General features: G+C 53.1%; 3 protein-coding genes across 7 annotated transcripts in view; 2 read left to right on the forward strand and 1 right to left on the reverse strand.

The window, feature by feature from the left end:
• The window catches only part of rev3l (REV3 like, DNA directed polymerase zeta catalytic subunit), a 36632-nt gene extending 33139 nt beyond the window's left edge, over nt 1-3493 (forward strand). The window contains exons 30-32 of the mRNA XM_030345256.1: nt 127-373; nt 1350-1556; nt 2414-3493. Coding sequence (XP_030201116.1) covers nt 127-373; nt 1350-1556; nt 2414-2554 — 595 coding nt within the window. The 3' untranslated portion in view covers nt 2555-3493. The remainder of the gene's footprint in view (nt 1-126; nt 374-1349; nt 1557-2413) is intronic.
• mfsd4b (major facilitator superfamily domain containing 4B) lies at nt 3417-8103 on the reverse strand. The gene is made up of 4 exons (XM_030345148.1): nt 7678-8103; nt 6606-6774; nt 6247-6363; nt 3417-5412 (listed from the first exon to the last, which is right to left on the reverse strand). The coding sequence occupies exons 1-4, from the start codon at nt 7924-7926 to the stop codon at nt 4097-4099; spliced, it is 1851 nt and encodes a 616-aa protein (XP_030201008.1). The 5' UTR covers nt 7927-8103; the 3' UTR covers nt 3417-4096.
• A 370-nt stretch (nt 8104-8473) lies between these two features.
• stxbp6l (syntaxin binding protein 6 (amisyn), like) overlaps nt 8474-12143 on the forward strand; it is an 8300-nt gene continuing 4630 nt past the window's right edge. Inside the window, exons 1-6 of one of the 5 annotated variants that reach the window (XM_030345231.1) lie at nt 8474-8974; nt 9076-9118; nt 9462-9631; nt 10191-10321; nt 11176-11512; nt 11913-12023. In XM_030345231.1, coding sequence (XP_030201091.1) covers nt 9472-9631; nt 10191-10321; nt 11176-11512; nt 11913-12023 — 739 coding nt within the window. In that variant the 5' untranslated portion in view covers nt 8474-8974; nt 9076-9118; nt 9462-9471. The remainder of the gene's footprint in view (nt 8975-9075; nt 9119-9461; nt 9632-10190; nt 10322-11175; nt 11513-11912; nt 12024-12143) is intronic. The other 4 variants (XM_030345230.1, XM_030345232.1, XM_030345233.1 and 1 more) reach the window with 4 other exon arrangements.

The following is a 12143-nucleotide window of genomic DNA, read 5'->3' on the forward strand; positions in this document are numbered from 1 at the left end:
TGTTGGTCAGTGTGTGTGGGTGTTTTTGTGTGGGTGGGGGTCAGGGTGCGACTATTGCTGCAGAGGCGGTTGTCACGGTAACAAGGCACACCCTCATCCCTCCCCCCCCCCCGTCCCCCCCGTCAGGCGCATGACGGCGTACGACCGGCGCCTGGAGCCCCGGGTGGGCGAGCGCGTGCCCTACGTCATCGTGTACGGCTCCCCGGGGGTCCCGCTCATCCAGCTGGTGCGGAGGCCGCTGGACGTGCTGCAGGACCCCTCTCTGCGCCTCAACTCCACCTACTACGTCACCAAGCAGATCCTGCCCCCCCTGGGGCGCCTGCTGCAGCTGGTGGGCGTGGACGTGCTGCGCTGGTACCAGGAGATACCCCGGGTGAGAGATACCCCCCATGTACCAGGAGATACCCCCCATGTACCAGGAGATATACCCCCATACTGTAGACATGTACCAGGAGTTACCCCAATACTGTAGACATGTACCAGGATATATACCCCCATACTGTAGACATGTACCAGGAGTTACCCCCATACTGTAGACATGTACCAGGAGATACCCCCCATACTGTAGACATGTACCAGGAGATATACCCCCATACTGTAGACATGTACCAGGAGATACCCCCATACTGTAGACATGTACCAGGAGATATACCCCCATACTGTAGACATGTACCAGGAGTTACCCCCCATACTGTAGACATGTACCAGGAGTTACCCCCATACTGTAGACATGTACCAGGAGATATACCCCCATACTGTAGACATGTACCAGGAGTTACCCCCATACTGTAGACATGTACCAGGAGATATACCCCCATACTGTAGACATGTACCAGGAGTTACCCCCATACTGTAGACATGTACCAGGAGATATACCCCCATACTGTAGACACGTACCAGGAGATACCCCCCATACTGTAGACATGTACCAGGAGTTACCCCCATACTGTAGACATGTACCAGGAGTTACCCCCCATACTGTAGACATGTACCAGGAGTTACCCCCATACTGTAGACATGTACCAGGAGATACCCCCATACTGTAGACATGTACCAGGAGATATACCCCCATACTGTAGACATGTACCAGGAGATACCCCCCATACTGTAGACATGTACCAGGAGATACCCCCCATACTGTAGACATGTACCAGGAGATACCCCCCATACTGTAGACATGTACCAGGAGATATACCCCCATACTGTAGACATGTACCAGGAGATACCCCGGGTAAATGGACTGCATGGTCTGCATTTATCCAGTACTTTTCTAACCAGTGGCAACTCAAAGCTCTGTACTATACTGCCTCACATGCATGGTCTGAGCTCTGCCCTCCTGTGTGTCCCAGGTCCAGAAGGCGTCCCTGTGGGGGGCGTCGGAGGTGGGCCGGAGGGGCACCATCTCGCAGTACTTCACCTCGCTGCACTGCCCCGTGTGCCAGCAGCTCACCCAGCTGGGCGTGTGCTCCGCCTGCCGCGCTGACCCGCAGCGCGTGGCCGTCACCCTGAACCAGGACGTCCGGCGCTGGGAGGCCCAGCAGGACCAGCTGCTACAGGTGAGGCTCGGGGGGTCTGGGGGTACCTGGGGGTGACCCCAGGCTCAACTTGACGATAGAATATTTGCATCATATTCGTAAAAGGAGAGCTGTAGACGGGCGACTAGTGCCGTCGGCGGGCGACTAGAGCCGCCGGCGGGCGACTAGAGCCGCCGGCGGGCGACTAGAGCCGCCGGCGGGCGACTAGAGCCGCCGGCGGGCGACTAGTGCCGTCGACGGGCGACTAGAGCCGCCGACGGGCGACTAGAGCCGCCGGCGGGCGACTAGTGCCGCCGGCGGGCGACTAGAGCCGCCGACGGGCGACTAGAGCTGTAGACGGGCGACTAGAGCCGTCGACGGGCGACTAGAGCCGTCGGCGGGCGACTAGAGCCGTCGGCGGGCGACTAGAGCCGCCGGCGGGCGACTAGAGCCGTCGGCGGGCGACTAGAGCCGCCGGCGGGCGACTAGAGCCGCCGGCGGGCGACTAGAGCCGCCGGCGGGCGACTAGTGCCGCCGGCGGGCGACTAGTGCCGCCGACGGGCGACTAGAGCCGCCGACGGGCGACTAGAGCTGTAGACGGGCGACTAGAGCCGTCGGCGGGCGACTAGAGCCGTCGGCGGGCGACTAGAGCTGTAGACGGGCGACTAGAGCCGCCGGCGGGCGACTCCAGGTGTGTCCCCCTAACCCATGTGTCTCTCGTCTCCAGGTGTGTCCCTAACCCGTGTGTCTCTCGTCTCCAGGTGTGTCCCCCTAACCCATGTGTCTCTTGCCTCCAGGTGTGTCCCTAACCCGTGTGTCCCTCGTCTCCAGGTGTGTCCCTAACCCGTGTGTCCCTCGTCTCCAGGTGTGTCCCTAACCCGTGTGTCCCTCGTCTCCAGGTGTGCCGGAGCTGCCGCGGCAGCGCTGAGCGCCAGATGTCCTGCGTGTCTCTGGACTGTCCCGTGCTCTACAAGCTGTCCCGCGTCGGCAGGCAGCTCTCCAGGGGACCCTACCTCCGCCAGCTCCTGGAGCAGTTCTGACGGGCCCCCCGTTACCGGGGTTCTCCCCCCCGGCTGGTGTTGAGGGGCTCACCGGCCGCTACGTGAAGACGGCCCCTCCCCCCTCGGTGCTAGGACGCTGTCCTCCATCTTACCTTCTCAGTGTGTCCCCGTGTTCACGCTTTGACCCGGAACCTCCCCCCCGGAAGGTCTTCAGGTCAGGACCCACGGACCACCAGCGGCTCATGTGAGACCTGTCACGTGACATCAGTCACGTGACGTCAGCCATGTGATCATTTTTGTGCGTTGTCGCCATGATGTGTGTCCGTTTCTTTGCCCGCTGCTAACAGCTACGTGTGACCCTGGGGTGTCCAGATACGTTTCTCATCTCACCGCCGTGTTGAATGGACTGGGTGCGGCTGAACGGTGTAAATATCGCCAGCACTGAGCAGCACAGAACACGGCGTGTTGGGAAAGCTGCTGTGGTCGGACCGGCGCTGTTCCCGGTTGTCTTGTGTTGATGACCGTCGTTTGGAGCCTGGATTGTACCAGGACGTCAGGTCGGACCTGAAGACTGAGATCGGAACTAACGACTCTGATTGGAATGGAGCTTTGCGATTGGATCTGAACTCTGAGATGGGACCTGACTCCTCTGACCTGACTCCTGATTGGCCCAGAGGTCGGCCTTGGACCTGGGGCCTCTGGCGGAGCAGGACTTTGGGACTGTTGCAATAGTGTACTGGGATCGTTTTATGTCACGAAGAGTATTATTGTTTTGTTTCTTAATGCATTTCTCTGTGGGGAAGTGGTGCGTGGTAACCATAGTGATAACCATTCTAGAATGTCCCTTTCCCGCCAAGCAGCAGATCTGTGTATTTGTATAAATGTAAAAAAAAAAAGAAGCCTGTTTTCAGCTGTTTTTAATGCACATTGCTGTGGGTGAACCTGTGAGATTGGTATAATAAAAAATAATCAATGTAACAATGAATTCTTTCCGGGAATTAAGTCCTCCGAAACTAAGACACTGAACTATGCCGATATGATCACAGTACTTTACAGTTAACACATTGGAAACATTCTGCTTCTAATAAATAAACTCAACCATCACACACAGGCTTGGGGGGCGGTGTGGTCCTCCTGGACCTGCTGGGGTCCGGATCCTCTGGGAAGGGACCTGAAGACCTGGACCAGTAGGAGAGGTAGGTGCTCAAGGTCTGGTCTTCTAGGTCAGGACTTGGTCCTGGTCTTCTGGGTCAGGACTTGGTCCTGGTCTTCTGGGTCAGGACTTGGTCCTGGTCTTCTGGGTCAGGACTTGGTCCTGGTCTTCTGGGTCAGGACTTGGTCCTGGTCTTCTGGGTCAGGACTTGGTCCTGGTCTTCAGGTCAGGCCTCGGTCCTGGTCCTGGTCTTCAGGTCAGGACCACCGTGGGCGAGGTGCTTGAGGTCTGGTCCTGGTGGTGGGGGTCCTGGTCCTGGTCTTCTAGGTCTGGTCCTGGTCCTGGGACATGACCGATAAACAGGAAGTGACGTCGTCGTCCGGTAAACAGGAAGTGGCTGTGTTCTCCGGGCGGTGCGGGGGGCGGGTCTAGTCCCTCTTCTCGCGGGCGGGGGAGGGCAGCTTCAGGCGGCGCGGGGACGAGTCCGGGAGCAGCGGCACCGCGTCCGAGTAGGACGCGGCGCCCGGGGGCGGGGTCGCCTTGGCGACCGGGGGCGGAGACTTGGCCATGTGGGGGGGCGGCGAGGTATTGGCGGCGGCGGGCGAGGTAACGAGGCTAGGGGCGTCGTCCATCTCGATGACCTCAAAGTCTGCGTCGTTCCACTGGTCCGCCTCCGTCCCCTCCTCCTCTTCCTCCTCCTCTTCCTCGTTGGGGGCGGAGTCCAGCAGCGCCTGGCGGTCCTCGCGGTCCTGGGCGTCGTGGCGCCGCCGGCCGCCGCCGCGGGGTTTCCCCCCCGGCGCGGCGGGAGCGGTGGCCAGCTTGTACATGACGGGGAACAGCGTGGAGGTGACGGCGGCGGCCAGCAGCGCGAGGTACATGAGGAGGGGCGTGTCCGCCGAGCGCTCCAGCAGCAGCCCCAGGGCGGCGGGCAGCACCATCTCGCCCAGCGCGGCGCCCACCACGAAGCCCGCGGCCGCGCGGCCCGACACCACCGTGTACTGCTCCACCCACGCCACGCCGCTGGGGAAGGTGGTGGCCATGGCGGCGCCGTAGCAGGCGGAGCAGGCCCACAGCACGGGCTGGCTGCGGCTGAACAGGCAGAGCAGCAGGGAGGACAGCGTGCTGCCGCCCAGGCTGGCCAGGATCAGAGCCCCCGGGGGAAGGCGGGCGGCCAGCAGCACGGCCAGCCCCCGGCAGGCGGCGAAAGACCCCCAGAACAGGGAGTTGAGGCCGGCGGCCGCCCGCGGCGCCATGCCCACGTAGTCCTTGGCGTAGGTGAAGATGAAGGAGCCGTAGGCCACCTCGGCGCCCACGTACCAGAAGAAGAAGAAGGACAGCATGACGATGAGGGCCGTGTGGTGGCGGGCCGGCCCCCGGGAGGCGGGGGTCCCGCCGGGGGAGGCCGGGGCGCCGGCCCGCCCCCCCCCGCAGAGGAGGAGCAGGAGGAAGAGGAGGGAGGTGAGGAGGACGAAGCAGCCGATGATGACGTACGCCCACATGGAGCTCATGGAGTGCATGACGGGATGGGAGAAGGGCGCCGTGGCAACGGGAGCCAAGGCGGCGCTGGCGTTGGCGTTGGGGGGCGGGGTCAGGGGCGTGGCCGAGGGCGAGGGGGCGTCGGCCACGATCAGCAGCTTGGCGAGGACGGGGGAGATGAAGGCCCCGGCGGCGAAGCTGAAGTGAAGCGCCTGCAGGTGCGGGCCGGCCCCGGCGCCCCAGGTCTGCAGCACCAGCACGTTACCACCTGCAGGGGGCGCCAGAGCATCTCAGATTAGGTTCAGGGCTGAACTGCGTTTGTTGTGCAGCAGACACTATTTATTTTTTTACGCACTATAATAATGATAACCCTGGAAACGCATTCATTAGCTCATTCAATACAGCTTGTATTTTATTTGACATTTTTCTCACATTCACATTCATGTGTATTTAATGCACATGAATGTGCACACGAATACAAGTATACCAATAAATGAATCTTATCCTTACAATGTGACTACAATGTGTGGTCTCCACATACTGTAGCTACAGAGCAGATACTGGTAGATGGTTAGCCAAAGTTGTAGTAATAGTTGGCAGTTATTCATTCATGAACTCAAGTAAAACTACACCAGTGTTGCACTGGTGTAGTTTTACTGCACTCAATCTGCCCTGCAGGCTTTGGGTTCGCTCTGATACTCCAACAAGCCGTTCCTCCATCATGTCAGCTATTATTACAAAATGAACTTTTTACACAATATTTGGTTCACCAGTCCTACCGACAACAGAGACAGGATGTGGGAGTAGCATCTACCACAAGGCTAATGGAACTGTTGTTACTTAACAAATAAAGACACGATGGTTCTATAAAGACTGCATAGCAGACAGACGTGTGATGGTTCTTTAGGACTAATTAGCAGACAGAATGATGGACATGTGATGGTTCTTTAGGACTAATTAGCAGACAGAATGATGGACATGTGATGGTTCTTTAGGACTAATTAGCAGACAGAATGATGGACATGTGATGGTTCTTTAGGACTAATTAGCAGACAGACGTGTGATGGTTCTATAAAGACGTGATGGTTCTCTGAGGACTGACCAGTGTCCAGGATGCCCATGGATACCCCGATGCTGGACATGAGGCAGGTGAGGACGGCCGCCATCTTGCAGAAGGGGATGGCACACATACCTGCTGCCGTCACGAGCAGAGAGAACCCTGAGGAGACACAAGAACCCTGTTCACCTGGAGAACCAAGAACCCTGTTCACCTGGAGAACCCTGATCACCTGGAGAACCCTGATCACCTGGGGAACCCTGATCACCCGGAGAACCCTGATCACCTGGAGAACCCTGATCACCTGGGGAACCCTGTTCACCTGGAGAACCCTGTTCACCTGGAGAACCTAGAACCCGGTTCACGGGGAGGAGGAGGAGGAGTTAAAGGAGGTTATAGGGTACCCAGGAGCAGGTGGGGGTTCATGCAGTCGAAGAGCACCCCTCCGATCAGAGAGCCTCCGATGTATCCAGCCGAGCGACCCACGAACACGAAGGAGATGTTGCTGATGTTGCGGTTCAAGTTGTCGGCCAAGTCCTGGAAGGTCGGGCCCAGGACCGAGATACTCATGCCCTGGAATCAAGCAGAGACACGGTCTACGTTATTCAGAACCCGGTCTACGTTATTCAGAACACGGCCTATATTATTTCAGAACACGTCTACGTTATTCAGAACACGGTCTACGTTATTCAGAACACGCGGTCTACGTTATTCAGAACAAGGTCTGCGTTATTCAGAACACGGTCTCCATTATCACCATAGAAGAGGTTCAAATCCTCAACACCATTCACTGAGATTCCCAGGCGGCCTTGGGCATCAACTGCCAGGTAAACATGTTAGTTTAGTGACCAAGGAAGGCGCAGAACAATGCCTGTTCAGTTGGATTCAGATATCATATTTAAAAAGAAAGCAGTTGGAAACTAGTTCTGAGCCTGCTGCTCTGGGTTCTCCCATTCCGGTGAAACCAGATGCCAAGCCTGTTTACATCTCGGTATGTGGCCTGACCCACACACTGAGCAGAGTACAGTAGTATAGTGTGACTTTATAAATATTGGTTTACTCATGGTGGTAAGAACACAGAGTGACTGTGAGAGAAGCCATACTTCACACAGATCCGGTTGGAGGGACGGAGCCACAAATCAGACCATGTGTGACCCGCGTGTGTGTTTGTGTGCCGTGTGATTACGTGTGTGTACTATCGCTGTGTTTAATGATCACCTGTGTGTGTGTACCGTGTGTTTAATGATGACATTAATCATTATCCAGACCTACTAGTGAAGCTCTGGTTTTGGCTTAGATTGGGCCGGTAGTTAGTCTAGTTAGGGTTATTAGGTTAAGTTATATCTAGTATTGGTTAGTGTATTCACAGATTTTAGGGTCAGGTTAGGTCTTTAGGGTTAGTAGTTAGTCTGTAGGGTTACAGGCTTGGGCTAGTTCTAGTAGTCAGTGTAGTTCGGGTTGAAGGACGATATTTACCAGTCCCAGGAAGGAGGCGCACAGCGCCAGCGTGACGGACCACCTCCTGCAGCCCTCGGAACCCGACGCGACCCGGACCCGCTCCGAGCCGGGCTTAGGAGCCCTGGACGCGGCTTTAAGGACGCTCTTCAGTCCGCTCCGGGAGTCGCTCATCTGGTCGAACACGGTGTCTTCCTCCTGCTCGTCGTTATCTCCTTCCTCCTCCATGCTGGCGAAGCGGACGTGTTTCTTCTTGACGGATGCGGACATCCCGGAGGTGGACAGGTCGACCCGCGGGGGGGGGGGGGGGGAGGGGGACGAGGGGCGCCGGGCGGCAAGACGCGGTTAGGGACACGGATATATTTAAAACCAGGTCCGGTTATGGAGCTATTCCTCAAAGCGGAGGCTGGACGCTAACATGTTGTCAAATAATGTCACATGACGTGCTCAGCTGACGTATTGAAGGTACACAGGAAGTGCGGCTCGCGACGTCAGACACCTGGGAATACCTCCAGTTTACGAGGATGATATTATATTTTACCGCTAATATAGAATAATATAAGCCTACTAATACCATAGCTATTATTATGATCACAGTAGCCTATATTATTTATAATAACGCAGTGGTATACATTAACGATAATATAGATGAGCTACCATTACACTATATAGCCTATTTATTATGAATAATAATACAAATAAAATATGTTATATATTAGAGTTTATACAGAATAATATGGGCATACTATTAAAATACTATTATAATATGTTAATAGTATATCAAATATTACCGGTAATATTAATCATATCTAATACTTTTATGTAATTTTCATTTAATAATAGCATGTTATGTATTAGTTTATGTATTAATATAGGTATACTATTAAGATACTGTATGTTAATGTACAGTATATACAGTATTAGCCTACTAGCCTACATAGTATATTAATAGGCTTTATAACAACCCTCTGTTAACCCTAATTAACCTCTACAACCGAGAGGTACTAACCCTAACTGACCTCTACAACCGCGAGGTACTAACCCTAACTAACCTCTACAACCGAGGGGTTGGCCTACTTACCCTAACTAACCTCTACAAACGAGGGTTGTCCTAACCCCGACTGAACCCCGTCAGGAGCAGAAGGGGGAGAGATGCCTACTGCGACTGCGCAGCAAGGCTCTCTGGGAGGCTGCAGGATTTGGCAGATTTTAGAAACATTTTATTCATTTAACGTTTTTACTAACACGAAGCACGTCTAACAGGACAACAAAACAATTTTTTTTTTTTTTTCAGGAGCATTCTGGATTCTGGATTAAGGTAACTTTTTATTGTTGGAAGTAAGAAGATATAAGAAAACATTTATTTATTTATTAGTAAGTCTGATGTTTTTCAAATTAAAAAAAACTTTTTAACAACAGCTTTTTACTAGAAACGAAACTTCTTTCCTCGGCTTGTAAGAAGGTAAGGATGAGAATAAGATTGAAAGTAGAATAAGATTTCATACTGTTATTCTTCCTAAATTAGGATTATTTTTTTACTTCCACATTTTTATCCTCAATACAGTCTCAATGAGGTGACAAATCACATTTAATAAAATAAAAAGCCTACTTGCATTTTAAGGAGGCCACTCCTTCAAAGCATTGAGCCGAAACGTGAACCTTAAATTCCTGCTCTAATTCTTTTTTATAAGTTGTAATATTTAAGAACACGTTTTAATATGACTTCATACTTAAGAACAGAAGCAAAGGAAAGCTTTGTGTAGCATGAACCTGGCGACCTCACCCTGATGTCTCTTGATCAACAGAAGCACAACAATGAGTGCTCAGTCCGACATCAACAAGAAGGTCTTCGTCCCACGGGGAGAGACGATGCTGGTCGCCGTGGAGGTGAGGAGGAGGAGGAGGACGGCCGGGAGGAGGATCCTCCAGCTGTCCACACGAGGGGGAGAATACGCTACCTACCTCTGTCTATCAGGTGAACACAACCTACCTCTGTCTGTCAGGTGAACACAACCTACCTCTGTCAGGTGAACACAACCAACCTACCTCTGTCTGTCAGGTGAACACAACCGACCTACCTCTGTCTATCAGGTGAACCCAACCTACCTCTGTCTGTCAGGTGAACACAACCTTCTTATGGTGAACACAACCTTCTTATGGTGAACACAACCTTCTTATGGTGAACACAACCTTCTTAAGTCTGTCAGGAGAACACAACCTTCTTATGTACGGGGCACACAACCTTCTTAGGGTTCCTTCTCAAGGTTCCTTCCCTCTGGCTTTGGGGAACTTTGCCTTAAGTCCATTCGAAGCTCAGGAGTAACGAACGCTGTGGAGACCTTTGAGACCGGAGTTATAAAATGGGATTTAAAAGTGACTTGACAAAAAATGGAGATACTTTCCGAGATTAAGTTTATTAATTGTATTTACGGATGAAAAGGATGAACACTGGTCCCAAGATATGACTGTAACTACGGATACACCTGCTGGGAGAGAGGATTTAATTGACTGTTGTTTTATTCCCATTTCTCCAGTGACCAATAGGACGCCTCCTCAACTGCTCATCACCAAAGTCAAACAGTTTGCCGGCTCCGCCCCCTTCGTCACAAGGTCACAGTGGGGCGTCGACCAGCTCCGCCAGGTCAATGGAATCGACCCAAACAAGGTCAGGAGGAAGGAAGCATGAAGGATGGTCTGTTGTGATCGTCTTCACCCAGAGAAGGGTTACCTGTTCACTAAGGAGGACCTCATCTCCTGAAGCATGATGTAGTACCTCATGAATCCATGACGTGTAGGCACCACAGAATGGTTTCATTTATGGAGAATAAGCCTCCTGGCTGCAGTGTGGTGGTGAAAGCAGCAAAGGTAGTTGTACGGCTTTGGGTTCATTGAGCATAGAGGCGGACAGGTAATCCGAAAGAATACCCCCGGAACACAACAGGAAAGGTTGGTTTCTGGAGCAGGCGCTGTGCAGTCTGCCCCCCCCCCAGAAGTTTGGCTGCAGCATGATAGAAGTCCTGGTTCTGAGATTATGTCTTTGGTAACATCGTAAACCTAACCTCGTCCTTATGACGGATAGTCCAGAGTTGTACGTGGTTTTTGGTAATCTCGGATCAGGCAATCCTATTATCTTACAGCAGAACTTTGTTGGGGAGATGGCGCAGGGCCTGGGCTGGAAAACATAAAACTGCAAGGGTCGGAGTTATGTTTCCTGTATCGTTACCGATATTCTACCAACGAACAACGAATTAGCGCGAGTGGATGGGGCTTTCAGGGAATCCACAGTGGCCTGTCTAGAAATATCGATTTAAAACCTTTAGGGACACTTGATGTCATTAGCTACTGTTTGCCGAGTTTGTACGCCCCAGTCACGCTCTCACAGATATCCACCTCCAGGAACAAGGTTGGTCGAAACTGATCTGAGCTGGTCTTCCATAAGACGTCAGATATGAATCTTAAGCCTGGTTTGTGAGCCTATGTGGTGGGTAGCCCCCTAACCCTGACCACGCCCTGATGCAGGACTGCCCAGACTTCGACCTAGTCTTTGACAACACCGTGGACCAGTGGCTGTGCAGCTCCTCTGCAGAGAAGTGCATCTTCATCCTCATCCTGTACCAGGCCTACAAGACCTACTCCGGAGGTCCCACTGGCCCCCCTGTGTGTCTGCCTGCGGGCGTTGGGAAGGTGGGGGCGATGCGCAGGATGAGCCTTGATGCCGTCCGGATCGCGCCGCGCGGGCCGGTGGAGCCCCCGGTGGCCGGAGGACCGAGGGCCCGGACGCTATCGCCCAGGAGGAAGAGCTGCGTCCCTGCCAGGGGGACAGAGTTCATCAACTGTCAACCCAAGCTAACGGGAGGTACGCCAACTAACGCAGAATCCACACTAACTAACTGGGAGTCCATACTTACTCTTCTAACTAGATAAGTATCCAAACTAACTAGCTACGTTTTCACACTAACTCTTCTTACTAACTCAGTATCCACACTAACCCTTGTAACTAAATATCTCAACATTAACTCTTTTAAAAATCGATCTAACCTACTTATTCTTCCGACTAACTCAGTATCAACACTAAATCTTCTAACTTACTCAGTTTCTACACTGCTAACTCTTCTTACTTACCTTGGCTAACTAACCCTTATCCTAACACACTGCCCTGTAAGTCCCTAACTGAGTGAGGACTGCCAACAAAGTTGATTATTATTTTACCACACAATTACCATCATAATTATTATTATGTTGTATTTACTCTGTTGGTCTTCTGCCAGAGGCCTGTACCATGAACCTGGTCATCTACCGCGTCAAAGCCTTCTTCACCCGCCTGAAGAAGAGGGTTCTAGCCAAGCGCCCGGCCCCCCGGTCCAAAGGTGAGCTGGTTCTAACGCTGGGATGTCCCCCCGCTGAACTCTCCTCGCCCTAACACTTAGGGCGAGGAGAAGTAGGAGGTGATACTAAAAGGATGTTTGGCAGAAGGTCCAAACATCGCT

The sequence above is a fragment of the Gadus morhua genome, chromosome 21 (assembly GCF_902167405.1).
Source record: "Gadus morhua chromosome 21, gadMor3.0, whole genome shotgun sequence".
NCBI classification, from domain to species: Eukaryota; Metazoa; Chordata; class Actinopteri; order Gadiformes; family Gadidae; genus Gadus; species Gadus morhua.

Bases quoted from the DNA above. Each gene is read 5' to 3' on its own strand.
- mfsd4b (XM_030345148.1), bottom strand. From the start codon at position 7,926: ATGTCCGCATCCGTCAAGAAGAAACACGTCCGCTTCGCCAGCATGGAG. The intron at 6,364-6,605 runs GTACCCTATAAC...GTGTCTCCTCAG, and splicing joins GAACCCCCACCTGCTCCTGG to GGTTCTCTCTGCTCGTGACG. The intron at 5,413-6,246 runs GTCAGTCCTCAG...CGCCCCCTGCAG, and splicing joins CATGGGCATCCTGGACACTG to GTGGTAACGTGCTGGTGCTG.